Below are 27,013 nucleotides of genomic sequence, written 5' to 3'. Positions count from 1 at the left end.
AATTGCAAGCGTGAACAAAGAAAAGTAAAAACAATAACAGTTTGTTTTGAAACAGCTGTTTGGTTCAAATAACATTCATTTCAAAAAAAAGAACTGGTCACATGTAGCAGGAATATAAAAAGTAAACACGCTAGTAAAGCTAATGACGTAATTTTCAATGTTTATTATCCATACCGTTATCAGTTCTATCCTTGATAATTACCCACCCTCATTGAATAAATGTACATCGTAATTTCCCATATTAGTTAATTTAAACTACAATATATTCATAGTTGAAATAAAAGTGATATTTTCACGTTAGGGGGCGCTGATATAGGCGCCCCCAACTGAACACGATTTCATAAAAGGATGGTTTGTCTAACTGCAGTATCCTAGGTCAATGTTGACGTTGTGTTCAGTCTATGTCATCCATCTGTTTATCTTTGTAAAAAACCCGGCTGAGGTTGTGGTGGTAATTTAAAATCGTGATTCCGGATTATTCTTGATCTTCTTTTTATGACATCAATATTTCCGGGCCTAATCCAAACAAAGTTAAAGCAGACAATCATTAATTGTAAACAAAAAGCTACCATGAAGAATTAAAACATGTAAACATTGTTATTTTTCTAGTCTTTCCTTGAAAAGTGTAGCAGTAAAATAATTTGCATTTATCCTTTTTTATTAAGACTCATGTACAGAGCCTCGATTTGTACTGTGGTTTAATTAATTTTGGTTAAAACTGTGGTATAATTATCTCTACTAATCTTACTTATTTCCTATAATCAATGACAAAATAAGAGTAGGCCTAAATAAAATAACTTCATAGTTCCATAGTTTATATTTATCCAGCTGTTAGTTAAAACAAATTATATTATTATTGCTCTAAAACAAATCGAAGATTACAAAGATTGCTTTAAAAAATAATTTGAACATCCTAGTATTTTACTATGTATATTTAATTAATCTGTCATCCTCTTACAGAAGAATTGAACGTATCAATGATTAGCATTACACATAGTATAAATAAGTCAACCCTAAGTATTTCTTTACATTTTTATCCAAATGCTGAATTTGTGACACAAAAGCTGAATGTTTACAGCTGTTATGTTAAGCAAATTATTTTATGCCAAAAGCTAGTTTAGAATCTTAGCGTCGGCTGCTAGACTTTTTCAAAATTAAAACTTAATTTCTAAAAAACTGGGACCCTAAACTAAAATTATGGCTTCGACATTCCCTAGTTCTCAAAATTATCTTTCTTTCAACACAAAAATCATGAAAATCCGTCGAGTGGTTGATTCAGAATCGTGAAATAAAAAAACACTCTTTCGTTTTAATATTATAGATTATTTAAATAATTAAAGTAATATTTACATTTAAAGAATTAATTAAATAAGAACGCCTTCGCAAAGGAAACGCAACTACAACACGCTCCTGTATTGCATTGACTTTCTGCAGGCGTTTTTAATTTTTAATTTTTTTTTTTTTTATTCTCGTCTCGATAAAAATCTCGGCCAAAAAGAAATCTTGTCTCGTGTAACGAGATTTAAAATTTCCCGAAATTTCGAGACTTGACCATCCCTAGTTTACAAATATATTATTGGTTAGTCATCTAGGTGACCGGGTGAAGAGCTGGGCGTCGGCAAAGAGAGCCCGTGCGGGCTAATTGAACACCTCTGCGCTGCGTCATCGCAGTTTGCTATATGTGAAGGAACCACTTAAGACGTGTATTTTCAAAAAGTTCCCAATTCTCCCCCTTGAGATTTCCCCCCCCCCCCAACCCCTTCCAAACCTGGAAATTACAGTAGTTCCCTTTACTGGATATAATTCAAATTCTATGCATGCCATCGTAGTGAAATTTGATTTGTATTATTTATAATAAGTTTATCTACAACTTTTGTACTAAAGGTTTTCTTATAAAACTATATCCAAAGAAATATTAAATTTTTAACTTTTTTTGATAATGTTTATGTTTTAGAGTACACAATTTTGTTTTACCCTCAATATATTTTTTCCAAATAAAATACGCAAAATGTGACAAAAACAAAATTTTAGTATGTTTTTTAAGGTTTATAAATATATATTTGGTTAGTCAATATGAAAAAACTAATGTAGTGTGGCAGATGCTCCACCCGTCGATGCATAATAAGGACCGGCACCGCTAAGTTCTCACCTTTTTTATACAAATCCTAAGACTTCCTAATTTGTAGCCTACTTTACTACCAAAACAATCTGTTTCCAAGCTAAACCGTGACTAAATGAAGCACCTCGCGGTCAGCAAAAAATTTTCGTCGACCCACTAATCCTTGATACAAACTGCCTCCTATCATTGATATGTCGTCTCTCTCTTCACGCTTCCCGCTAGCAATGGTTAGCTTTCTGCTCTGCCATGAGTTGTAAGCCTGTGTTAAAATAATATCACGAACAACGTAGAAAACTGTCGGTAATATTTATAAGCCATTTTAATCATGGTAAGGAATACAAATTAAAACCAGCCAATGTCAACTAATTTTGTATTAAGTCTATATAGAGGAGATTTTAAAACACTTAATAATCTTAACTAGATTATTAATGTTCCTCATGTTGTTTGCTTCATTGCTGGTTTTTTACGTAGTAATTAAAGCGTGCACTATTAGCATACCTTAGTTACAATGGGCAAAGCAATAAAGTTGACATGGTTGTTCTCAAGTCAATGCTTAAACAGTATCCTGCAGTTGAAATGAAGACTAAACCGCAAACTAACCATATCCCACATGGGGTAAGTAGCAATTTTGTACATAACAAGTCTCCTAACACTGAAAATCTGGTGGCAGCTGGTTGTAATTCATGGTCAGTTATACAAACTAAAAAGAAACAAAGCAATACTAACTGTGAAAAAAATGTTAAGAAGGCGGGAGGAGAATCTAACATTAAACAAGTAAATAAGTTTTCAATACTGGAGAAGTTATCAGATGACAATGATGGAGAAAAATCTACGACAAACAGCAATTACCAAACTAAGACAGCCAACAACAAACATAAGAAAAATCACCTCAAGCACAAGAAAAATCACCTCAAGCACAAGAACATAAAACTAGGATCGGATAGGAAATGTGCAAAACAACAGAAAACAAAATCTAATCTAAAAGTAACCTTCTGTTCTGACAGTCAGGGTAGGGACATACCAATAAAACTAACTGCTCTCAGTGGTGGTAAAGTGGATGCTTTCGGGTATGTCAGAGCAAACACCACTTTAACACAAGTTGTTGATTCTGCTTCGATTGTCAGTGACACCTCGCCTGTTATCTTTCTTGGAGGCAGTAATGGCAGTCTTAAAGACTGTTTTAATGAAATATACCGTAATTTAGAATCTAAACTTCAACTTCTGAGTTCTTCTAGGCCAGTTTTTATATGCACGATACCCCTGAGACATGACAAATCCGCAAAAAGTCCTGAAAATCTTAAACTGTTAACTGCTAATAATTATATCACCGAATTGGTAGACAGAATAAATAATGTCTATTTGATCAACTTAAATATTCTTCAAAGATCACACTTCACTTCACATGGCTTACATCTGAACAACCTAGGCAAAATTGAAGTAGCTCACATAATCCTTAACACTATTTCATCTTGGTTGACAACACAAAATCATATAAACGATATTTTAAATAATCACAACAGCATAAACATCATTGAATCAAATATGCATCATATAATAGACAGCTTGAAATCAAACCAGGAGGTGGCTTTTTCTCACTGCATATCAGGTGATTTCATAAATCCAAGAAATATGTCTGCTGGAGTTGCAGTTCCATTTAGAAAATTTTTTGGCAGGCCCAAAAAATCAGATATGCTCAACAATTATCTGACACTGCAAACTTATAAAAATGGAGCAGCTGTCTATGGACTGGTTACCAAAGCCACGTATAATGGGAAACCGGCAATATCAGATTATGATACAGCTTTTAGTAATCTGACGGACGATTTTAAACAAAGACAATATAAAAGATTAATTTGTTCGCCCATGGGACTTGTGAGAGACTTGGTCCCTATTGAAAATTTTGCTAGCAATATTGTAAATTTTCAACTTGCAACAGGCGTTCCGGTTTCAGTGATAGTCCAAGAAGAGAAATCATCAAGAAATCTTTACAATAAACTGAGCTTTGATGCATTTAAAAATACACTCCATCAACAAATAAGGGAATACAAGAAGAGCACTCGAGAAGAAAAACTAAATGTTGAGGAAACATGTTCCATGGCATCAAGACCTCAGGCAAATATGTCCCAGCATGCTGTTGAAGAAGATGCCATAGCTAGCAACTCCAACCCAAGACCAGTGGAGTCAACGGCAGGTGCTATTGAGAGGCAGTTAGTGTCCAGTGAGTGTAAAAGCCAGTCTGTGCTCCCCCAACAGTGTTCTCCTCCTAATCCTCCCAACACCTCTACTCCCTATTCAACCAAAATTGTAAATTTTTGTATTTCCAATATCCAAGCAACTGAATGTTCATCCCAAAATAGTTCATCCCAAAGTAATAGTAGTAGTGGTAATAGTAGTTTTAATTCACTAATGTCCAATGTTCCTGTTATAGGACAACCAGTAATTTCAAAAAACCTGCTATTGGCAATAGTCTCAGAGAAAACATGAAAACCACTTTCAAAGGTTGTCAATTAATGCACTATAATATTAGAGGCATCAAAAATAAATTTGAGGAATTGTACACTATTATTAAAGATATTGACCAAATTAAGATAATCTGTTTAAATGAACACAAATTGAAAGAAAGTAACAAATCTATATTGAATAAATTACCCAATTTTACTTTAGCTGATGGGTATTTTAGGACAAAATCGGCTGGTGGTTCATGCGTTCTATTGCATGAAACAATCAATTTTATTGTGAGGCAAGATCTAAAGGAATTTAATGATGAATTCTGTTTTGAATCCTCTTATATAGAAATAATAGATTGGAAGATTATTGTTGTTTCCATATATAGAATACCAGGTAGTAGTGTTACACAGCTATTTTTATGTAAATTTAGATCTTTTCTGGAACTAATACAAAAAAAGGATTTCTCAAAGAAAATCATAGTAGCAGCTGATTTCAACATAGATATTTTAAAAAATTATAATGATACAAAAATGTTTGAGAACTTGTCTTGTAATTTTGGTCTGAAAATAAATTTTAGACAGCCAACTAGAGTATTTAAAACATCAAAAACATGCATAGATAATATTCTCACAAGTGTAAGCTATGATAAAAACGCAACCATAAATATTGATCTTGGCATGTCTGACCATAATGCATTATTTTTACAATTGCCTAAAACCTTAAACTTGCCTGAAAGTATATACAAAAGAATTTGCTTTTTTCCTATTAAAAAATTACCACTTTTTATTAATTCATTAAGAGACAATATCAAGTCTTTAGCTCTAGACAAATCTGTGAATGACAAATACAAATCTTTTTTATCTAGTTTTACACTTTCACTGAATGAAGTTTATCCTGTGAAATTAATTAAAGAAAAGAAAAACCAATGTAAGGAGAATTGGATTACTCAGGGTATAATGACTAAAAGAAGAGTCTCTTCAGTCTCTTCAGAGACTAAAAGAAGATTACACCAATTGGCAAAAACATGTAGACAAAAATCATTTTTGAACTATGTTAAGAACTATAAAAGAATTTTCAAAAAGGTAGTTTTGCAGGCTAAGAGATTGCATAATAGTAATTTTATTATTAACCGACTTCCCCACTACCAACAAAAGGAGGAGGTTCTCAATTTGTTTGTGGCGATGTTTTTTTTTTCTATGTATGTTCACCAATTTCTCAGTGATTCTTTTACCGATCAGTGTGGTTCCACCACCAAAATAACCAGGAGAGTTTCTTTTAGGTACCTTATATATTATGTTTAAGTATAATATTTGTTTCGGTGAAAAATTCTGAAAACCTTAAATATTCAACATTTGTTTTGTTTACATTTGTGCAGATTGTTTACATTTGTTCAGAGAAGGCAATAAATAATAATAACATTCCTACAGCTGTTAGTTGAAACCATTTAAATGAAGCTACAGACAATTCTTCATGAAACAGTTGCTTCATATTGACCAATAAACTATTTCTTGCCATGGAGCCTAAATGAATTACATTGAGAAAAATGCATTTTGTTTTGGTTACTATAAAAAATGTATTTTAACGTTTGACCAGATTTGTGTATACAGTAATTCTGTTTTTAGTATTGAATATTTGACTTAAAAAAACATATATGTTTCAGTGAATAGCTGTATGATATTGACAAATAAAGGTGTATTGTGAAAACCAAAGCATTCGTAAAACAGGTCTAAATATAAATTAAATGCAATTATTCCTTACACGACCTATGAAGTGAGACAGTGCATAGTCGTCAATTGTCTTAAAAGTGTTAAATATTTTAATTACTAAACATGCATTTGCAGATGTGGAATGTTTATTGATATTCTCTATCCAGTTACTATATCATATCAATACTATTATGCCTGCTTCGGAAAGTCCTAGAGGAAGATGATTTGCAATTTCGACTAGGCTATATCTTGATCAAACAAAACCACCTACATGGCTTGCACCACTTTTAGCTGAACCAATCTTTCATATACATATTTCATTTGCAGATGTGGAATGTTTATTAATATTCTCTACCCAGTTACTATAACATATCAATACTATTATGCCTGCTTCGGAAAGTCCTAGAGGAAGATGATTTGCAATTTCGACTAGACTATATCTTGAGCAAACAAAACCCCCTACATGAATTACACCACTTTTAGCTGAACCAATCTTTCATATAATATTTTCCAAAGGTACTATACGTGTTAACGACCAATTTTCCACTTTTGAGAGATTTTTTATTGCTGGTAGCTGAGGAATAACTTTCATATTGTGCCAAAAGGCTTGAGACGTTACTGTATTTCTTTTTATAATGTATAAGTACACCGATTGCAGGAAACGATGATGTCTGACATTTCAATGTATCTAGAAAAGACAATTAGTTTTTCATTAGGCTTAATGTAATGGACAACTCTTTCTTTCTTAAGGAATATCTAAAAATGTTTATTTTCATACCCATTGATTATGTAACCTGAACAGGTGACTCAAGCAGTTTTAAAATAATGATTGTTCTGTTGAACATGGTTGAACTTTTGATTGTTTCAAACAATTTTGCTTATCAAAAAACCTCAAGTAATTAATATATAAAAAAAATACAGTCACTAAAAATCATGAAATAATTTATTTTTGTAAAAAAATACAACCGACTTCAAACGCTCTAAAAAGAATGAAATAATTTCAATAAAGTAAACTTTTGTATTAGGCAAGCTCACGTATTTCAAGTCGGCGCGGCTAAAACTGCAAATATGATTGAAATTAAATATTGTGTGTGTATTTTGAAAATCAATAAATTGTAGCTGGATAACATAAATATATAAAAAACATACTGAACTGTTTTGTTTATATATTAAAGGAAATATTTTCTTATATTTTATGTTTACTTCAGAATAAATGCATTTTGAAAATAACACACACAAATGTTCTATATGAATAGGAAAATAATTTAGTTTGATATTATGATAGGGAAAAGAAGCTAGTTTAGTATTAAAACGTTACTTTTCCAAGTTAGAAACATTTAAATGCGTTATAATCTTTTTAAAGATACTCGTTAGTACCACTATAATGCCGATCTCTGATTACGGTAATAAAATAACACTTAACGCATAACCATGAAAAAGACATGCAGATTAACACCTTTAGTTATAGATAGTCACCTGCAATATGGACACCCTCTTTCAATTTTGTATCAAAAATCATCATAGAGCCGCGCCGACTTAAAATACGCGAGCTTGCCTAATACAAAAGTTTACTTTATTGAAATTATTTCATTCTTTTTAGAGCGTTTGAAGTCGGTTGTATTTTTTTACAAAAATAAATTATTAAATCTTGTAACAAGAGTAAATAGTCCAGGAGCAAACTGCACATATCCAGCTTCCGTGGGATTTTTTGTGAAGGGAATGTGTGACTATGTGGAATCTCTTTATTATATGTCACATAATGGTGTAGTACCGGGTGTTTACCCTCAAATTGCGGGGTTTGGTTTTTATGACGTCTTAAATCCAAGATGGCCGCCATGTATGACATCTATTCATTAAATTGATAATAACTCTTTCCAGAGTAAAATAATCGAATTTTTATTTATACCATTGAATTCAGCTCAAAAAATCAAACAATTTGGTGTTTTGAATCATTGCTCTATGACCATTAGTTACCGAGATATTGAAGGCGGAAAACACAGAACATTGTCCCCAAGCAAGACCCCACTACCCCCATGTTATCCTTATGGGGAAAAACTAAAATTGTATATCTAGCTTATTACTCAGCATATCTTAATAATAATTGGTATGTGGCTTCATTTAGTAGAGATCTACTTGATTATGGCCTAAAATCCCCCATTTTGACATTTCCGTGGCAGCAAACCTGCATACTCACTTCCCATGTTATTCTTATGGAATTTTTTTTGCATACTTGTTTATGAACATACGTGTTGAGAAATGTTAATGTGTGGCCCCATTTTAATAATTTATTGAAGCATTTGCAATTCGTTGAGTATACAGGTCTGCTGCTACGGGGGTATTGTAGCTATAAACAAATTACAGGTATAAAATAGGTAGAAAATTAAATAAATTAGACTATAGTTCTGGGTCATATGTAATTTCTTGTGATTTTGTATTAAGTAATTGTATGATTGGTAGTGATAGATAGGTAATGAAATATAGTATCGCGTACTACCGGGTGTTTTGTCTGAAAGTGTGGCCTAGCTAGTGTTTTTGGCCCGCCGTCTTGGATCCACCATATTTGATATTAATAAATTTTTTTAAATCTAATGCTGGTGTTGTGACTCATTATTATAAACTAGATGTTTACGCTAATTTCAATTCCAAAAACCGTTTGTAAATATCGTTTTTCGTTTCAAAGATATATTGAAATGAAAACTCCCCCCCCCCCCATACATTTCTTACAGACGTTTCGTACTTTGATTATTTTTCAGATTATTTTTCTCATATATCCAGTTCATATTATCGCTTGAAATTCGTTCTAGTCTTAAAGTATTCAGTGATGTAAGAGCTTTTATTTAAGCTATCGATCATTAAAATCGGACGAGTTAGAGTTGAGCTATGGACCACAGCACAATATTAAATTTAACTTTTTCCAAATCAGTTTTTATTAAAAGATTTATATCTCGGGTTGTTAATACGTTAAAGGGTCCATTCTAGCCTCAAATTACTCAGTAAATGTTTGGTTTAAAATTTTATTAATCACTAAATGAAATCTGACTAATTGAAAATTAATCATGGACCTTTATTTAACATGAATAATTATTTTTATTTTGAAATTTGTCTTTGGTTAAAGCAATTAAAGACATACAGGGCTGGTCATCAGGGTTACAACATTTGTTTGGTGTAAGTACAAAGTAAATAATATGTGATGAGGCATATAAGACATATAAGGCATATAAGAGGTTCCACGTCTAAAAATTGTAACACTGATGACCTTACGAAACGTCCTTAAGAAATGTATGTAGGAGAGTATTTATTTGAATATCTCTTCCAAACGAAAAAAGATATTTAAAAACATATTTTAGCATTGAAATCAGCGTGAAAATCTAGTTCATAATGATGTGTCACAACACTAGCATTGCATAAAAACAGTTATTAATATCCAATATGGTGGATCCAAGATGGCTGCCGAAAACACCAGCTTAGCCACACTTTCAGACATGTCATTACCTGTCTATTGCCAACAATCATACAATTGCTTAATTCAAAATCCTACAAAATTACATATGCCTCACAACTATAGTCTAATTTATATAATTTTCTACCTATTTTATACCTGTAATTTGTTTATAGCTACAATACCCCCGTAGCAGCAGACCTGTATACTCAACGAATTGCAAATGCTTCAATAAATTATTAAAATGGGGCCACACATTAACATTTCTCAACATGTATGTTCATAAACAAGTATGCAAAAAAAATTCCATAAGAATAACATGGGAAGTGAGTATGCAGGTTTGCTGCCACGGAAATGTCAAAATGGGGGATTTTAGGCCATAATCAAGTAGATCTCTACTAAATGAAGACACATACCAATTATTATTAAGATATGCTTAGTAATAAGCTAAATATACAATTTTATTTTTTCCCCATAAGGATAACATGGGGGTAGTGGGGTCTTGCTTGGGGACAATGTTCTGTGTTTTCCGCCTTCAATATCTCGGTAACTAATGGTCATAGAGCAATGATTCAAAACACCAAATTGTTTAATTTTTTGAGCTGAATTCAATGGTATAAATAAAAATTTGATTATTTTACTCTGGAAAGAGTTATTATTAATTTAATGAATAGATGTCACACATGGCGGCCATCTTGGATTTAAGACGTCATAAAAACCAAACCCCGCAATTTAAGGGTAAACACCCGGTACTACACCATTATGTGACATATAATAAAGAGATTCCACATAGTCACACATTCCCTTCACAAAAAATCCCACGGAATACAGTTTGCCCCCTGACTAAAAGCTATGTGGGGAGTTGTTAAAAAAGAACTGGGCATTCAAGTAAAAACGGAGACTACTACTAAAATTGATGTTGGGGATAGGGTGATAAATGAACCCAAAGAAATTGCAGAATATCTTAATGTTCAATTTTCCAACATAAAGGAAATATTAAATGTGCCAAATGTCTCTTTCATCAATAACAAGTACATCAGTCAAAACTCTTTAGAATCAGACAATACAGATAAATTGCAGTTTTTGGCTTTTACCAACAAATTTGAAGTTAAAAATGCTATCTTAAGTTTAAGTAATAGTAATTCTTGTGGTTGGGATGAGATTCCCACTAAATTATTGAAATGGACTGCTGACATTATTTCTGATATTATAGCTAGACTCATCAATCAATCATTTAGTGAGGGTGAATTTCCAGACTTGCTAATATTGTCTGAAATCAGACCAATTTTAAAAAAAGGCCCACATAATAATAGCCAAAATTACAGACCAATTTCTTTACTCAGTAATGTATCTAAAATTTTTGAAAAAATTATTCATCTTAGAATTGCAAATTACCTGGAATGTAACTCAAAACTGTGTCAAGAGCAGTTTGGTTTTAGAAGAAATCTAAGCACACATAATGCTCTTTTTACTTATATTAGTAGTGTCCTTGAAGCTCTGGATCAGTCACAGTTGACTGCAGGAGTTTTCTGTGACTTATCCAGGGCTTTTGACTGTGTGGACCACAGGTTGCTGCTGATCAAATTGAAGAATATTGGCTTGGAGGGAATGGCACTAGAATTATTACGATCATACCTATTCAATCGAAAGCAGCGCACAATAGTAATAAAAAAATCAATAAAATATTATTCTAACTGGGCCAGCGTTACATATGGTGTTCCCCAAGGTTCCATACTTGTGCCTTTATTATTTATTATATTTATTAATGACTTGCCTAATTGCCTTTCCACAAATTCCTGTGCTTTCACTTTGTATGCCGATGACACAACTGCTCTTTTAAAAAGAAAAACACTAAGTGAACTTAAATTAACTTTTGACAGCACAATTAAACAAATCAATGAATGGTTTGAGAGCCATGGCCTGAAATTAAATGAATGTAAAACTAATATTCTTCAATTTAAACTCAGAAACAGAGTTACAGACACCACAATCAGTAATACAAAAATTGTTAAGTTTTTAGGTCTAAATATAGACTCAAAATTAAGTTGGTCTGATCACATTCATCATCTAAATAAAAAATTAAGGTCAACAAGGTATTCACTAAGTGTACTATCCAAGGTCACGCCGCTAGAAGTCTGCTTGACAGTATATCATGCGTATGTTCATTCTTTGCTGGCTTATGGCGTCACTCTATGGGGTAACTCTGCAGAGGCCAAGAAAGTGTTCACTTGCCAAAAGTCAATTCTCAGAACTATTTTTCACCAGAAGTCTAAAAAAAGCTGTAAACCTTTTTTCAAAAAACATTCCATTTTAACATTACCTTCTCTTTATATATTTGAAATAGCAAAGTATGTTCATGCAAATCCTTTCTTTTTTGAAAAATATAAGATAAATCATAACTATCAAACGAGAAATAATAACAAAACTTTTCAATATCACTCGCACACAAAATTTGAAACTGGGCCTCTTTACATGGGATTAAAAATCTACAATCATTTACCTAATTCATACAGAACTTTATCAAAATCAAATTTTACATATAAACTGAAAGAGACTTTGAGCCAAAAAGCGTATTACAAAATTCAGACGTTTTTTAAAGATAAATTGTAATAGTTTTTACTCTTGTCAGGGTATAATTAGATTAAGGAACCTAGATATAAATTGACCATGTACCAGCTTGGGAATTACTTTTGTAATTATTGTATGCGTTATGTACAATAAAGCTTTGTCTATTGTCTATTGTCTAATAAGCGCCTTCATCTTTATTAGCGATGTTAAACGTCTACCACAAACCAATAAAGAACTATTATGCTGACTCATTTTTGAGATAACATGAAAACAATCAAATATTAGAGAACAGAACGTCACCAAGATTCACAGTATAGAGTTTCTAAAAATGATTTTATCTTTTTATGTTGATCTTTACTTCCGTCTCTCTCTCTCTCTCTGACTTCCAAGATCACCGCGATAGCTGCCACGAACAAGTCTCTTCAGCGTACATTTCGATACGGAATGCGAATGAGGTTGTGCTACATAGCATTATAGCACGAGCACCAGAATCACTAAAATTGTCTGTAAATTTTTCATACAGCAAAAGTTATATAGCAATGTTATATAGCAAAAGTTAAATAACAATGTTATAGGCTATAGCAAAAGTTATATATGTAGCAGGTTTTTCTACATAGTGTAAATCCGGCTTTAAAACTAAAGGTATGGATGCACCACAGATTTGCCATCAAGCATCGGCATTCATTTTGACGTATATTTCGAGTCATGCACAAACTGCCTCCTTGTACATTACTTATGTGACTTAAATGTGTTTTTTTAGTTCGTTTAACTCTTCTACCCGACCGATTTTGATAATTTCGGTCTCAAAGCTATGCAAGCACATATTTGTCTTCAAGCATCATCATTAATCTATCAAATGTATTAATCTACAACAAAATTTAAATTGGATTTTTTAAATTTTTACTTTAATTAAATATGTATTCAAGATGTTACATTATCCCATATGTTGTTATCTAAAAACCTTCAGTGAAATACCAGCTTCCATTGGAATTATTCATTATTAAGATCGGACGTACCTAAAGCACACTGCTTTAAATCACAAACAACCAAAATTGTTTAAAAATGGAGTTATTTAACATCGATTTATAGTCAAAAGATTTTGCTTGCAACCTCAATAGTAGACTAACTGTCGATGTTGACGGGTTTCACCTTAAAAAAAATCAAACTTTCATAATTATTTGAAAATCTACACGAATTAAGCTTTCCAACGACCCATTAGTTAATAAAATCGGTCCAGTAGAACTCTAGATTTAGTTGTACAAAGATTTTAAAACTCAATTATTAGATTTAATTAAAAATCAATTAAGACAAATGGAAATTCGTTTAGTCTGCAGGTTTGCTGCGGCGGGGGTATTTTGTACTACGATCGTATTTATAAATAGTGCTTCTAACCACTATTATATCATTTTTCAGCATTAAATTTCCTATAATTTGATACCCTTTTTTCAAGATGGCGGCAAAAAAAAAACATATTTTGCGCCACAGTACGGATGTATATTTATAGTATGTTGATTAGAAGCATACTACCTACCATTCACAGCAAGAATCATTTGTGTTGCAATTAGTTCCACCTTAAGCTATATTTTCAATTATTTCTACTGCACTATAACGCCAACTGTCCTTTTGTTTCATTGTATTTTTAAGTCTCATTTTGGCTTTTTGCCGGGCTTTTGGATTCAACCTGGAGGCGAGTTAGCGTAGCGAACGAGCTAACCTGAAGGCAAGTGAGCGTAGCGAACGAGCTAACCTGAAGGCAAGTGAGCGCAGCGAACGAGCTCCAACCTAAAGGTGAGTGAGCGTAGCGAACGAACTTCAACCAGGACGTGATTGAGCCATGCGAACGAGATCATCTTGAAAATTAAGAAGTTAAACGGGGCAAAGCCCGCGGGTTTACAGCTAGTCTTTTTATAAACTGGTTTATGACATGAATAAATCAAATTAATTGAATTGAATTGAACTGAAAATAATTATCTTTAATATCTATAATATTAAAACGAAACAGGGGTTTTTTATTTCACGATTCTGAATCAACCACTTGACGGATTTATATGATTTTTGTGTTGAAAGAAAGATAATTTTGAGAACTAGGGAATGTCGAAGCCATAATTTTAGTTTAGGGTTTCAGTTTTTTAGAAATTAAGTTTTAATTTTTGAAAAGTCTAGCAGCCGACACTAAGATTCTAAACTAGCTTTTGGTATAATATAATTTGCTTAACATAACAGCTGTAAACATTCAGCATTTGTAACACAAATTCAGCATTTGGATCAAATTAAAAGACATACTAAGGGTTGACTTATTTATACTATGTGTAATGCTAATCATTGATACGTTCAATCCTTCGATAAGAGGATGACGGATTATTTAAATATACATAGTAAAATACTAGGATGTTCAAATTATTTTTTTAAGTAATCTTTGTAATCTTCGGTTTGTTTTAGTGCAATATAATTTGTTTTAACTAACAGCTGGTTAGTTATAAAAATGCCCTATAGAACTATGAGGTTATTTACTCTGATTTTGTCATTGATTATAGGAAATAAGTAAGATTAGTAGACCAGCGAGATAAGTAACACCATTGATGTGAACAAGTCGAGGCTCTGTACACAAGTTAAAAAAAAGATATGCAAATTATTTTACTGCTCAACTTTTTTGGAAAGGATAAGAAAATCATAAAACATTTTTACATGTTTTAATTTATCTTGGTAGCTTTTTGTTTACAATCAATGTTTTTGAATGCTTGAACTGTTTGGATTAGGCCCGGAAATATTGATGTCATAAAGATGGAGATCAAGAATCCTCAGGAATACGATTTTAAATTACCACCACAACCTCAGACGGGTGTTATCCAACGATATACAGATGAATGACATAGATTGAACACAGCGTTATCATTGACGTAGGATACTGCAATTAGACTAGCCATCTTTTTATGAAATCTAAAAAGTTGTTTGGCGTGTGTTTAGTTGTGGTTACGTTTGGAGGCGCTGAATATTTTATAGTTTAAATAAATGAATATGGGGAATTACAATGTACATTGATTCAATGAGAGTGGTTTAATTATCAAGGATATTAGAACTGATAACGGAATGGATAATAAACATAGACAATTAATTACGTCACTAGCTTTACTAGCGTTTTTACTTTTTAAATTCCTTCAACATGTGACCAGTCCTTTTGTTCAAATGAATATTATTTTATTTTTGACTCAGCTGTTTACAAAATAAACTAATATGTTGTTGTGTTTACTTCTCTTTGTTTACACTTATTTATTTAGCAATTGATGCAGTGAAATTGACATAAAGGATGTGTGTAGACGATTCGTTTAATGATGTCAGGACACCAACGTTATAATTATGTGTACTGTAAATTTTATTTGGATGTTTTCGTTTTATTTTAGGGAGTTTCAATTCAGACCTACTGGAAATTGTGTATAGTATGAGTAATTGTATTGTGATTATATTGATTATGGAAGAGGCAGGTATGCGATGGAAGGTGATATCATTGACTAGGCCTATAAACTTCTCAATTGATAATTACTCTTTATACTGTAGGCTGCAATAAAATTTGTCTTTATACGTGTAAACTAGCTGTTCTGAATTATAGGCCTACACAGCCCGTACGTAGGACGGGCTAACACCTCGTTACAGTTTACATTCATACTACTAAACACAATGGCTTGACATACACAGAACCCTTAAATGTCAATTTTATTCAAAACAATTTAACAAAAAATTTGTATTGTAAAATCAATTTAATTTTGACCTAGTGGGGCCTTGGTTTTATCAACATAATTGTCAACATATTTCTCGAAAATTTGTCAAAAATCACCTTTCACACTACATGTTTTATGAAACACAAATCTGACAAATTTGTCAAGACATTGACATATTTGTAAAAAATATTTGAAATAAAATTGTCAATTTTAAAACATATATGAAACACAAATTTGTAGAATTGTAGATAGTCTAATATACCTGTCACCTTTTATGAAAGAGGGCCTAGGTGTAAAGGTACTGTTTGTTTAATATGACTTAGGTACTTCTCACCTAGAAAGGTTAGTTAGTTACTTTTTGAGAGATCCCAGATACAGACCATACACAAATTGGTCATGGATTCTTCATCCTGTAGGCTATGAATCCGGACCACAGCGAAAGAAGTAATTCTCCGTAGTGACTGACCAAATCCCACAAAATTCTTCTTAATTTCCCAGAATATTTAGCCAAAATCCCTGGTAAATTTCAGGAAAAGTAATAGTCTATTTTACTGCATTATTTACCATTCAGAAACAATAAAACATTTTTCTGCAAAACATTTATAAATTATTTAACAGAAATGTTCCATGTTAAGGAACCAAAGATGATTAAAGTAAGGCATAGGTAAAGACCTACGTAATAAGGTTAATTATATTTTGAACTTCCCTCTTCCTAAAACTATGTATGAATAAAGCAAAACTTTAAATGAAACCAAACAAAAAAATAACAAATTTATGTTTTAATAATTATTTTACTATTAAATAAGGCATTTAAAGAAGTTATTCCTTAGTATTAATTAAGTCAGCAAACTCCAATCCCCTAGAGTCCGGGACTCCAATATTGGCAACACTGGTTTTTAACTACCAAGTTGTCATGGCAACGGTCGCCAGCGCTTGGCGCTGCAGCGGTTTGCGCCGTAACTACATGGCGCTCCTAGCAGGGGACGCCAGAACATATGCTAACCGCAGCACTGCTGACGATTTATTTCATTCCTTTTGTCCATGGTTTCATTTATTAATCATCAACATTAAAACTGATCATAACTCAATTCGATGGTTAGGCCTACATTAAACAAAAATATATTGTAGAAACAATATATATCAAACCGAATAAAAATCAATACGATATAGGCTATTGGTATTTAAACCGATCTTATGTCACAGGTTCTCGGCAGAACTGTACCCACATAAATTTTGTTCAACTTACTTTGTACTGCTCGTAGTGACTGATGATGATCCTGGAGTGCTGGAACCTGATACTTGAGATATCAACTTCTTCTGGAAGTTGTAATCTGCTTGCATATCACATGGCTGTACTGGGGGCAAAGGTGGTGCCAAAAAATGTCGTGTAGCTTCATCATTCATGAAAAACATACTTCTAAACATTAAGTTACTGTTCAAGCTCATATCAGTCATACTATTCCCTTTGCCACTGTCTTGGTATAGTGTCTTCTGACCCTTAACCTCAGGAGACTTCAAAGATGAACAGCCATTTACTATTGTTTCACTTGAGACCTCAATAACTTCACTTTTTATTTTATTAGCTATGAGAACACCATCTTTATTTTCACATAGTTCATAGTTATTTGCACAATCAAGTTTCACTCTTTCAGATAGATTGTCAGATACTAACTTTATAGAATCCAAAGCAGAATATTCAGCATTACATCTGAAAATATAAGAAGTCTTAAGTACACAAGTAGAAATACATTCGCCCCAGCAAACCTGCAGACTAAGCAAATGTCCATTTGACTGTTTGGACTTTCACTAAAATATTTCCTTAAAATTGTCTATAAGACTGCCATTTCCCCCGGAAAAGTCAAATAAGAGTACTAAAAATTGGAAAATCAACATGAATTTTTTAAAGTTCCAAATCACACATTAAGCTAGGTCTATTTAAATTTTGCAGAATTTTACGCTGGATGTTTATATGTATAGTCAAATGAGGTGACTTTGGGCCCAGCTTTTATTCTTCTTGAAATATTTTTTGTCTCGGTCGGTCAAAAAATTCTTTCTTTATGGCTACTTTGATAAAAAAAGTGTGTAGTTTATGATGCAATAATTTATTTTGTAAAAAAGAGTTCTTGGTGTTGTCGAGGGAGGCCTAGCATTGACCCAAAGTCACCTTGTGATTTGGAGTGACATTCTGGGTGGCCATGGTTTTTACACTATAACACCAATGTCCCCTAAGTAGGCCTAAGTATCAGGGCGTATCCAAAGGATCCCACCCAGAAGCCATGCAAAGCGGTAACTAATCATGACCCCATTGATCGCTTTTTAGCGAATTTCCCATATAGGGAATAAGCTACTACCGTAGTACTCATGATAAGACCTGGACCCTGAACCGATATGCTTTTTCGTTTTGAGGTCCCTAGAAACCAAAAACACCATACGTTCAAATTCATACATATATATATATATATATAGGCTAATATTTATAATATTTAATATTTATACAAAATTAAAAACATAGTTAAAGCTCCCCATACACGGGCAAGCATGTTCGCGAGCATGCTTGTGACGGTGTTGGTGAGGAACATGCTCGCCCGTGTGTGGGATCCATCGCAGCGAGCATGCTGGGCTCGGCTCTCGGCTCGTCGGACCTGTTGAGCCCGACACACGAACATGCTCGCCCGTCTGTGGGGACGACCAATATGTTTGAGAGCATGTTCGCCGCTGCAACTCACCCACAGTGGATAGCGATAGGCTAAATGATTCCATCAATGTAGCCGCTAACCATGATTCCAGTTACACTCGTGGACTCATTACAAAGTAACCGTTCCGATTCAAAAAGATTACTTCGTTACCGCCATTAAAGTAGCCGCAATAGACAGATTGCACTTGTAATCATCATGGTGTTGATACTCTTGATGTATTCCAGTTACAGTAATAGATTTAGAATCAATGTTTACAGAAGCTAAATAAATATTTATTTGTGTTTGTTCCAAAATAGAGGGTTCATCAATTAAAATTTGTATATTATTACAAAAATGTGTACAATCAATTCTGTGTAGCAATTTGTCACAATTAAATAATTCTAAAGAAGGCTAAAATAAGCAAAACTACGAGATATGTTTTTGCACAACGATGGAATTTTAATAGTTCTCTTAGAAGGGACATATGGCTGAACCATCTTCTATTTTTGAGCCAATTTTTACACCATATTTTTTGTGGCTTACTTTTGCTATCCTCTTCAAATCAAACTGCACCACCGCAAAAAGCCACAACAGCATTTGGCATCCATTTAAATTTAATCCAAATAAACTAATTAAATATTAAATAAATAAATACACACAACTTGACTGTCACAGCCATCGAAGTACATAACACATGGTCACAGCGCACAAGAGAAGCAAGAATAGGGTTAAGAACCGCTACCGAGCGACCAGCAAGTTCGCGAGCATGCTCGTCCGTCTGTTGACAACGCCGAGCATGTTCGCCAACATGCTTTTCCATGTATGGAGGGCTTAACAAAGTGGCCTTTTTAAATAATCATTTTTATTTTGACCGATTTCATTTGATTAAGGGTACTTTGTTAACTATGTTTTTAATTTTTATTATATTAGTAGCCCTAAACATGCCAGAAAATGTATCTAAATATATAAAAGGCAAAGCCCTCGCTGACTCATCACTAATTCTGCCACTTCCCATTTACCTAGGAGGCTGAAATTCGGTACACCGATTCTTTGGGCATTAAATAGGAAAACTAAGTAGTTTTTATTCTGATCCGGCTTTCGGGCTCCGCCCCAGTGGCTCTGGAGTTTCCCATGTTAACCTTGTGATCTTTCATATTTAAAAGTAATTAATGAATCTTAACAGCTTTTTCAATTAAACAAGTTGGTTCTGTTCTATGATGTTCAATGGCATTAAAGTTACAAGGATTACCAACAGGGTGCAGCACTATTATTTCTTTTACATTTATGACATCAGCTAATTTGCAACCAAAAGGTGAGTGAGGGTAGCGAACAAACTTCAACCTGGAGGCGAGTTAGCGTAGTGAACGAGCTAACCTGAAGGCAAGTGAGCGCAGCGAACGAGCTCCAACCCAAAGGTGAGTGAGCGTAGCGAACGAGCTCCAACCTAAAGGTGAGTGAGCGTAGCGAACGAACTTCAACCAGGACGTGATTGAGCCATGTGAACGAGATCATCTTGAAAATTAAGAAGTTAAACGGGGCAAAGCCCGCGGGTTACAGCTAGTTAAGTATAAAATGCTTATTGCAGTTATACTCAAGCTTTGCGTTTGCAATAAGGGAGGACACAGTTTGATAAAATTTGCTTTTTTAGATTTACAGTACCGGTATTCTACTACACATCTACCATAGCCATAATGTTCTACCACTTCACCTAAACAATAGAGAATAATAAATTATCAACAATTCGCAAAATATCACAAATTATTCATAAAATGAAAAACATTAACATAACTGTAAACAAGCCTACTTTGACAGTTCTCATTGCGAATCACAGTTTTTTGTTACTGCTTAGCTCAAATTAGCTGTTTTTATAAAACCAAAAAAATATAGTGCTGAACCCTGTTGGTAAATCTGATAACTTTTTAATGCTTTTCCATATCATAGAACCAACCTTTTTAGTTGAAACAGCTGACTATATGCTTTAATTCTCTTTAAATATGAATACTCATAAGGTTAACATGGGAAACTACAGAGCCACTGGGGCGGAGCCCGAAAGGATTTATGAGATAAGAATATGCCTATATGTTGATCGGGAATGTGACCTACATTATGCCAATTTTCAGCCCTATCCGTCCAGTGGTTTATGCGTGATTGAACTTCAAACAAACAAACAAACAAACACACAAACTTTCACATTTATAATATTAGTAAGAGTTTGATCAAATTTGGTAGAATTTTGGAAGAAAAAACTAATATTAAATGCATAACACTAAAGGCCCCGTTTAACACAGCGGGGCAGTTTAATGCAGTATATATAACTGCATTAAACATGGAAATAACATTCAGAATTTGATATGAGGAAATTAGGTTTTTTGTTGTTTACACAAAAACTAAAAGATACGAAGTAAGTGTAAATTTACAAAGTTGTTAAGGATTATGAAACCTATAAAATGATCTGCCTATTGACATATGTTGCTATTAAAAATTTTAATCAATGGGCATTTGCAAATTTTCAAAAATCATTTTTTTTTTAATTCTTATTCTTTAAAAAACCCGTTACTTGTAGCATCTATATATTAATTTGAAACTGTTTTTCTTTGTCACAGCTATTTTGAGAGAATGGCTGGGCGTAGAAACTCGGTAGAGGTGTCTAAAGAAAGGGCATGGTCTGTAGATGAGCCATCAAAAGAGAAACGTGGTAAATTTCCTTGGGGCTCTGCCCCAGTGGCCTTTAAATTCCCATCCCATGTTATTCTTATGGGGGGGAAATCGGTTTTTGTCACAGCTAATTTCAGAGAACGGCTGGGCGTAGAAACTTGGTAGGGGTCTCTAAAGAAAGGTCTTGGTCTGTAGATGAGCCATCAAAAGAGAAACAAGTTAATTCCCTTGGGGCTCTGCCCCAGAGGCATTTAAAGTTCCCTCTTCAGATTTGTTTACATTACGACCATATGCATAATTTTACACTACTTTTTAATGAAACAGCTGTTAATATTCAAATTGTGATTTACTGAATTTGTCAAAATGAAGTATTTGCAATGGCTTTTTCTGATTTTAAAATCGATTTTCTTCTGCATCATGTCATGTTTTGCAATGTAATGTTCTATTACCAAATCAGTGGAAAATCCTAATATCACAGTAACTCTTAAAATTATTTTTCATGAAGTTAACTTATATCTATCTTATGCGTTGGTTTCTGCTCTTTTTACCACTTCTTAGAGATTGTACGTAGGCGTGATACACGTAGATGATATTCTTTGGCGTATTTCATCTGTAGACGATACTTGGGTTGGTGTAGTTATTACAATGGAAAAAGTGAGAAAGCCTGGACAATTTGATATACTACAAATAAAACTGAATTAACACTGTGCTACATTTCTTGAGCAATCTTTTAAAGAGCCAATTTGCAAACATATGAAAGTCATAAAACACAACCAAGTAGAAGAAATAGAAATAATGTTTGTTTTTTTTTCATTTATATTCGTTATTATAGACAACCTGATGCGGCTATGAGTGGAATCATTTGTAGAAAACACTAAAAAACAAGATCAGCTTTTGAAAAAAGATAAGATATTTACAAACAATTATAACTGTTGTGTACATTGTGAGTATTTCCATAATCTTTGAGTTGACTCTTATAAAGTCATCGGAAATTATGACTGTTATTCGTTTTAAAATAACGCCTGTAATGCTTCGCAATTGCTCGAATTCGAGCAACAGGTACACTAGTATCACAGTAAAGCTAATTTCATAATGAGTAAGAAAATTCAACCGGAAAAGGGCTAAGTAAAGTAGTGCATTGTATAGGAAACAAAGAGTATTAAAAACATATTGATTTTTTCCAAATAAACTGCCGCCATTTTGAAGCGGAAAAAGATCATTCATTTCTATTTTCGCCAAAATGTTTGTCTATTAAATACCTTTAAAATGATGTATAATATGACATATTATCCCTAGAGTCTTTTTGTGCTATCGAAATAATGAGGTTTTAAACGTAATCATTTCAAAAATGGTTGAGTTAATAACCTTAACATACACTAAACTTTACACAATTTTACACTTCAGGAAGTGCTTAGGGTACACCTATGTTGGGTGTCGTAAATTTTCACCCAAAGTGGGGCCTGGGTTAACCCATTGGCCCGGCGACTGAGTTAGGTACGAGTGCTGCTCGTGTCACCGCTACGCAGCGCCACTAGTTATTTAATTATTATTATTTTCCCCCATTATGTTTCTTCTTATTTTTATAATTATGTTTATAAATATAGGCTATTGCTTCTTGTATTGATATTTACTCATTGATTTTTGTGAATAACAAAACAGGTTGTGTAGGCATGGAAACCAGATATCACCCAAAATCAGCTGCGGTAAGGTAAAAAAATTTGTTTCTATGTTATCTATATTTATAAAAGAGGAAGTTTGTATATATATATTTGAACGTTATGGACTCCGAAACGGCTTGACAGATTGTAATGAAACATTCAGGCATTAGTAAGCATTATTCAAGGATGGTTTGTGTGAAGTTTGGTGCATATCCGTCAAAAGGGCTCCACCCCAGTGGCTCTAGAGTTTCCCATGTTAACCTTAAGAAAAACACATTTTTATATTTGAATGGAATTAAAGAATCTTATCAGCTGGTTCAACTAAACAATTTTATTCTGTGATGTTCAATAGCATTAACAAGTTAAATATGTTTACCAACAGGGTGCAGCCCTATAATTTTTAAATTTATGACAACAGCTAATTTGCAACCAAAAGGTGAGTGAGCGTAGCGAACAAACTTCAACCTGGAGGTGAGTTAGCGTAGCGAACGAGCTTAACTTGAAGGCAAGTGAGTGCAGCGAACGAGCTCCAATCTAAAGGTGAGTAAGCGTAGCAAACAAACTTCAACCAGGATGTGACTGAGCGATGCGAACGAGCTCATCTTGAAAATGAACGAGCATTTGACAAAAAACCACAATAGGATAGGACGACGTCTATCAGGCCAGCTAGTTACTTATAAAAGTAAACAATTTGTGATTTTTCTACGTAGGGAATCAATTAAAAACTTTATAACATTGTGTCATTTTGTGTCTGGATTGATCTTGGAATTTGTAAATCAAGTTAACTTAGGCTAACTTTAAAAAAATTGTTTTTAAAATTTTCAATTTTATAATATTTATAGCCTAATTTAATATTTATTTTTTTATTTTACACTTTGACTATTCAATTACCGGTACCAATTAAAAGTACCGGTAACAATTTTAGGTTTAATTATGTCGGAGATAGTGACCACGAGAACCATAGTTAGGTATTTATCATTAGAAACTAGATTTTTACCTGAAAACAATGGTGCAAAAAATGTTCTGCTGTCACAAAAACTGAATAAACTACGATCGTTTGAATTTTAAATTTAATGTTGTATTAGGCACTTTGATTTAGACACATATCAATGTTTACTCTGTAAAATCAAAGATAATAGTCCAAGTCACATGTATTGATCGATTATATGCCATTTTAAAGTAAATAACTTAACTTAGGCTAAGTAAATATTATTTATTGTGTTTAGCCTATAGCACTATTTTACAAAGTGCAAATACAGTCTGGAGACAACTTAACATAAATCAACAACTAACTCCATTCATTATAACTTAAGCTTTACCTTCCTAATCTAACCTAACTTCAAAACCCTTAATAGAGTCACGAATCCAAACATATCTAAGTTACCTCACATGTCTAAACTGATTAGGCCTAAGTTCATAATCAATGTTCAGTTGAATTGATCAATGTCTCTACCTCTTTGCCTCTTTGTAGAAACTTAATGTTTGTCATCTTAGGTTTCTTCTTCTTGCCTAGATGATCCTTTCAATTGTTTATGTTTGTGTTAATCAATTAACACTTAACAGTAATGACAACAGAGACTAGCAGACAAGGCATTACAGTAATTATATTCAAACTATCGTAGTTTAAGTATTTAGGCCTACTTAAGTTTTTGAGACAGCAGAAAAGTTTCGCACCATTGTTTTCAGGTAAAAATATAGTTTCTATGGTTCTCTTGGTCACCATCTCCGACATAATATCCCAATTTAAGTTACAGTTTTCTCTCTAGGCTGCACTTTACTTGACGTCCTACACTCATTCGAACGAAAATATCGATCAATATATCGATTAATCGATTGCTTCATTCGATATATCGTTTGGTTAGTTAGGTAAGGTTAACCTAACCTAACTAACTAAACGATATATCGAATGAAAGAATCGAATGAAAATATCGAATCGAAAAAACCAATCGAATGAGTGTAGGACGTCAAGTAAAGTGCAGCCTTCTCTCTATAACAAAATTAAGAGTAACTTAAAAGTCTACAAATTCGGTAATTTTTATTAAGTTAATTGCCGACAGAGGGAACTGCAGGCAGCGCATTAATTCCTTCCCCAATGGGTTAAGCAGTTGATGAAATCAACAGGGCTGCTTGTCAATGTTATTAAGTAATGTTAGGCCCTAACTTAGTTAATAAGTTATCAGTGCTCAATTTGTAAAAAAAATAAGGTGCCGGAAGTGTAAATTACCCGGGAATTATGACACAACCCCCTTCCAATCCACCCTCAAATAATTGTTGAGAGGTTACAACTTACTGCTGTGCCATTTCCCTGCAAATCGAGCACTGGTTATTATTGCACTGTTACCAATAGGACTAACCTAATTGGCGACAATATAGGCCCTAGGCTATTTGCAAGGGAATTTATTATAACTTACAAAAGAAATACCCCTAGCCCTAATCTAATCCTGGGCTAAAGATAACTGCGCGAGAGAAAATGTTAAAATCTTCATTAGCTTTGAGGCATGTTGTAAACATTGAGTGTGAATAAATTTTCTAGATTGACAAAAGGCCTAATATGGCCAAGAGCAGAGTTTAGCCTATTGAAAGTCCCTATTGCCTATTGGATCCTCTTTGCAAACGGCCTTAATTGAATGTGTATTAAAGTAGCTTAAACTACTAACTAATATTCAGAAATAAAGCTCCCTGGAAGATTATTATTAGTTTCTCACCTTAACATGGGCCAAATATTGACAGCAACTTAAATATAACGATAAAACGAATACTTGCATCAAAATAAATAACGATGAAACTGAAACGAGCAGAACCATTTATTCCAAAAGTTTATTCTAAACACGTTAGTTAAAATAAAAGTTTTAAGAAAACATTCCACTTGCACAGAAAACACAGGTAAACTCCAACATACATTTCATAATAAACAAAACTCATAACAACTAGGCCTACTCAAGCTTCACAAACTTAGACGGCCGACGGCCATTTGGTTTTGTATTATTATTAAGGATAGGCTTGGTTTTGCTCAGTGGTTTTGGTCTATTCCTTTTTTCTTTTTCTGCCCAACGTATTGGTTGGTTAAATAGGGGGCTGAGTTTATTTTCAATTATTTCACAGCAGAAATTTCTATTTTCGCATCCGGATGAAAGAAAATGGGTGGCACAGATATTGTACACAGGACATACTATATGCATGCACTATGTTTGTTTGACTAATTCAATATTTTTTGTCATGTGGAAAGCGAATAGCGACCTCTTGTCGGGAATTTTCGATTTTGAGTTTTATACATATAGGATATATACATATACAGGGTGAGTTTTAGTCGAGTACGGGATTACCATACGAGTCCGGTACACACATTTTGGACGAGTTACGTACGATAGTTTACGCCATACTACTAAATCCGTACAAATCCTTATATATTACCACCAACTAAAGTACTAAAAATCACTGTAACCACCTCTAAGAGAAGTTATGTTTTTGTTTATAACCACTCATTGCCCCCTAAATACAGTATAATCAGCTGATTGGGGTCCGGTAAAACTCATTGCAGTACAGTAGTACGCAATGAAACCCCATTTGAATAAGCTTGCGATAAACAGCTGTTTTCTGGACTAAATCCTTGCGTGGGAAGTTCTTCAAAATAATGTAGTGTGGCGTAATTTTTTTCAAATGTAAAGGTATGGTTGTGACCCATCGTTTCAAACTAGATTTTTACGCTGAATACGATGCTGCAATCCGTTTAAAAAAATCTTGATCCGTTCTAAAAATATGAGTATTTTTAAAAACTTTATTTTTAGCCAATTTTATTAATCGAGCATTGCTTATTTACTCTTGATTTATTTAACCTACTAACTTTATAACAAGACAAAGATTTAGGCATAGGTCCCAATATTAACCTCACTAGGCCTTATGTCAGTATCTATGACTATAGACATTGACTATACAACATATAGTCAATGCTATAGACCACCTACATATTTTTAACTTCATTTAATATGGAATCAAAGTTTATTAGTTTGTCATACCTTTTATTTCACAAAGTGT

The 27,013-nt window shown here is 33.3% G+C and overlaps 1 protein-coding gene across 1 annotated transcript in view; it reads right to left on the bottom strand.

The window, feature by feature from the left end:
• LOC129005734 (zinc finger protein 774-like) overlaps positions 1-25,921 on the bottom strand; it is a 73,156-nt gene extending 47,235 nt beyond the window's left edge. The window contains exons 1-2 of the mRNA XM_054434719.1: positions 25,687-25,921; positions 17,240-17,701 (exon numbers count right to left, since the gene is read on the bottom strand). Of these exons, the coding sequence (XP_054290694.1) occupies positions 17,240-17,701; positions 25,687-25,694 (470 nt within the window). The 5' untranslated portion in view covers positions 25,695-25,921. The remainder of the gene's footprint in view (positions 1-17,239; positions 17,702-25,686) is intronic.
• Positions 25,922-27,013: the final 1,092 nt, after the last annotated feature.

This window comes from Macrosteles quadrilineatus, unplaced genomic scaffold, assembly GCF_028750875.1.
Source record: "Macrosteles quadrilineatus isolate MER2022 unplaced genomic scaffold, UCM_ALF_1.0 Scaffold_1__1_contigs__length_201487025, whole genome shotgun sequence".
Taxonomy (NCBI): domain Eukaryota; kingdom Metazoa; phylum Arthropoda; class Insecta; order Hemiptera; family Cicadellidae; genus Macrosteles; species Macrosteles quadrilineatus.
Note: the sequence above shows the minus strand (reverse complement) of the source record. Positions and strands in the feature narration are given on the sequence as shown.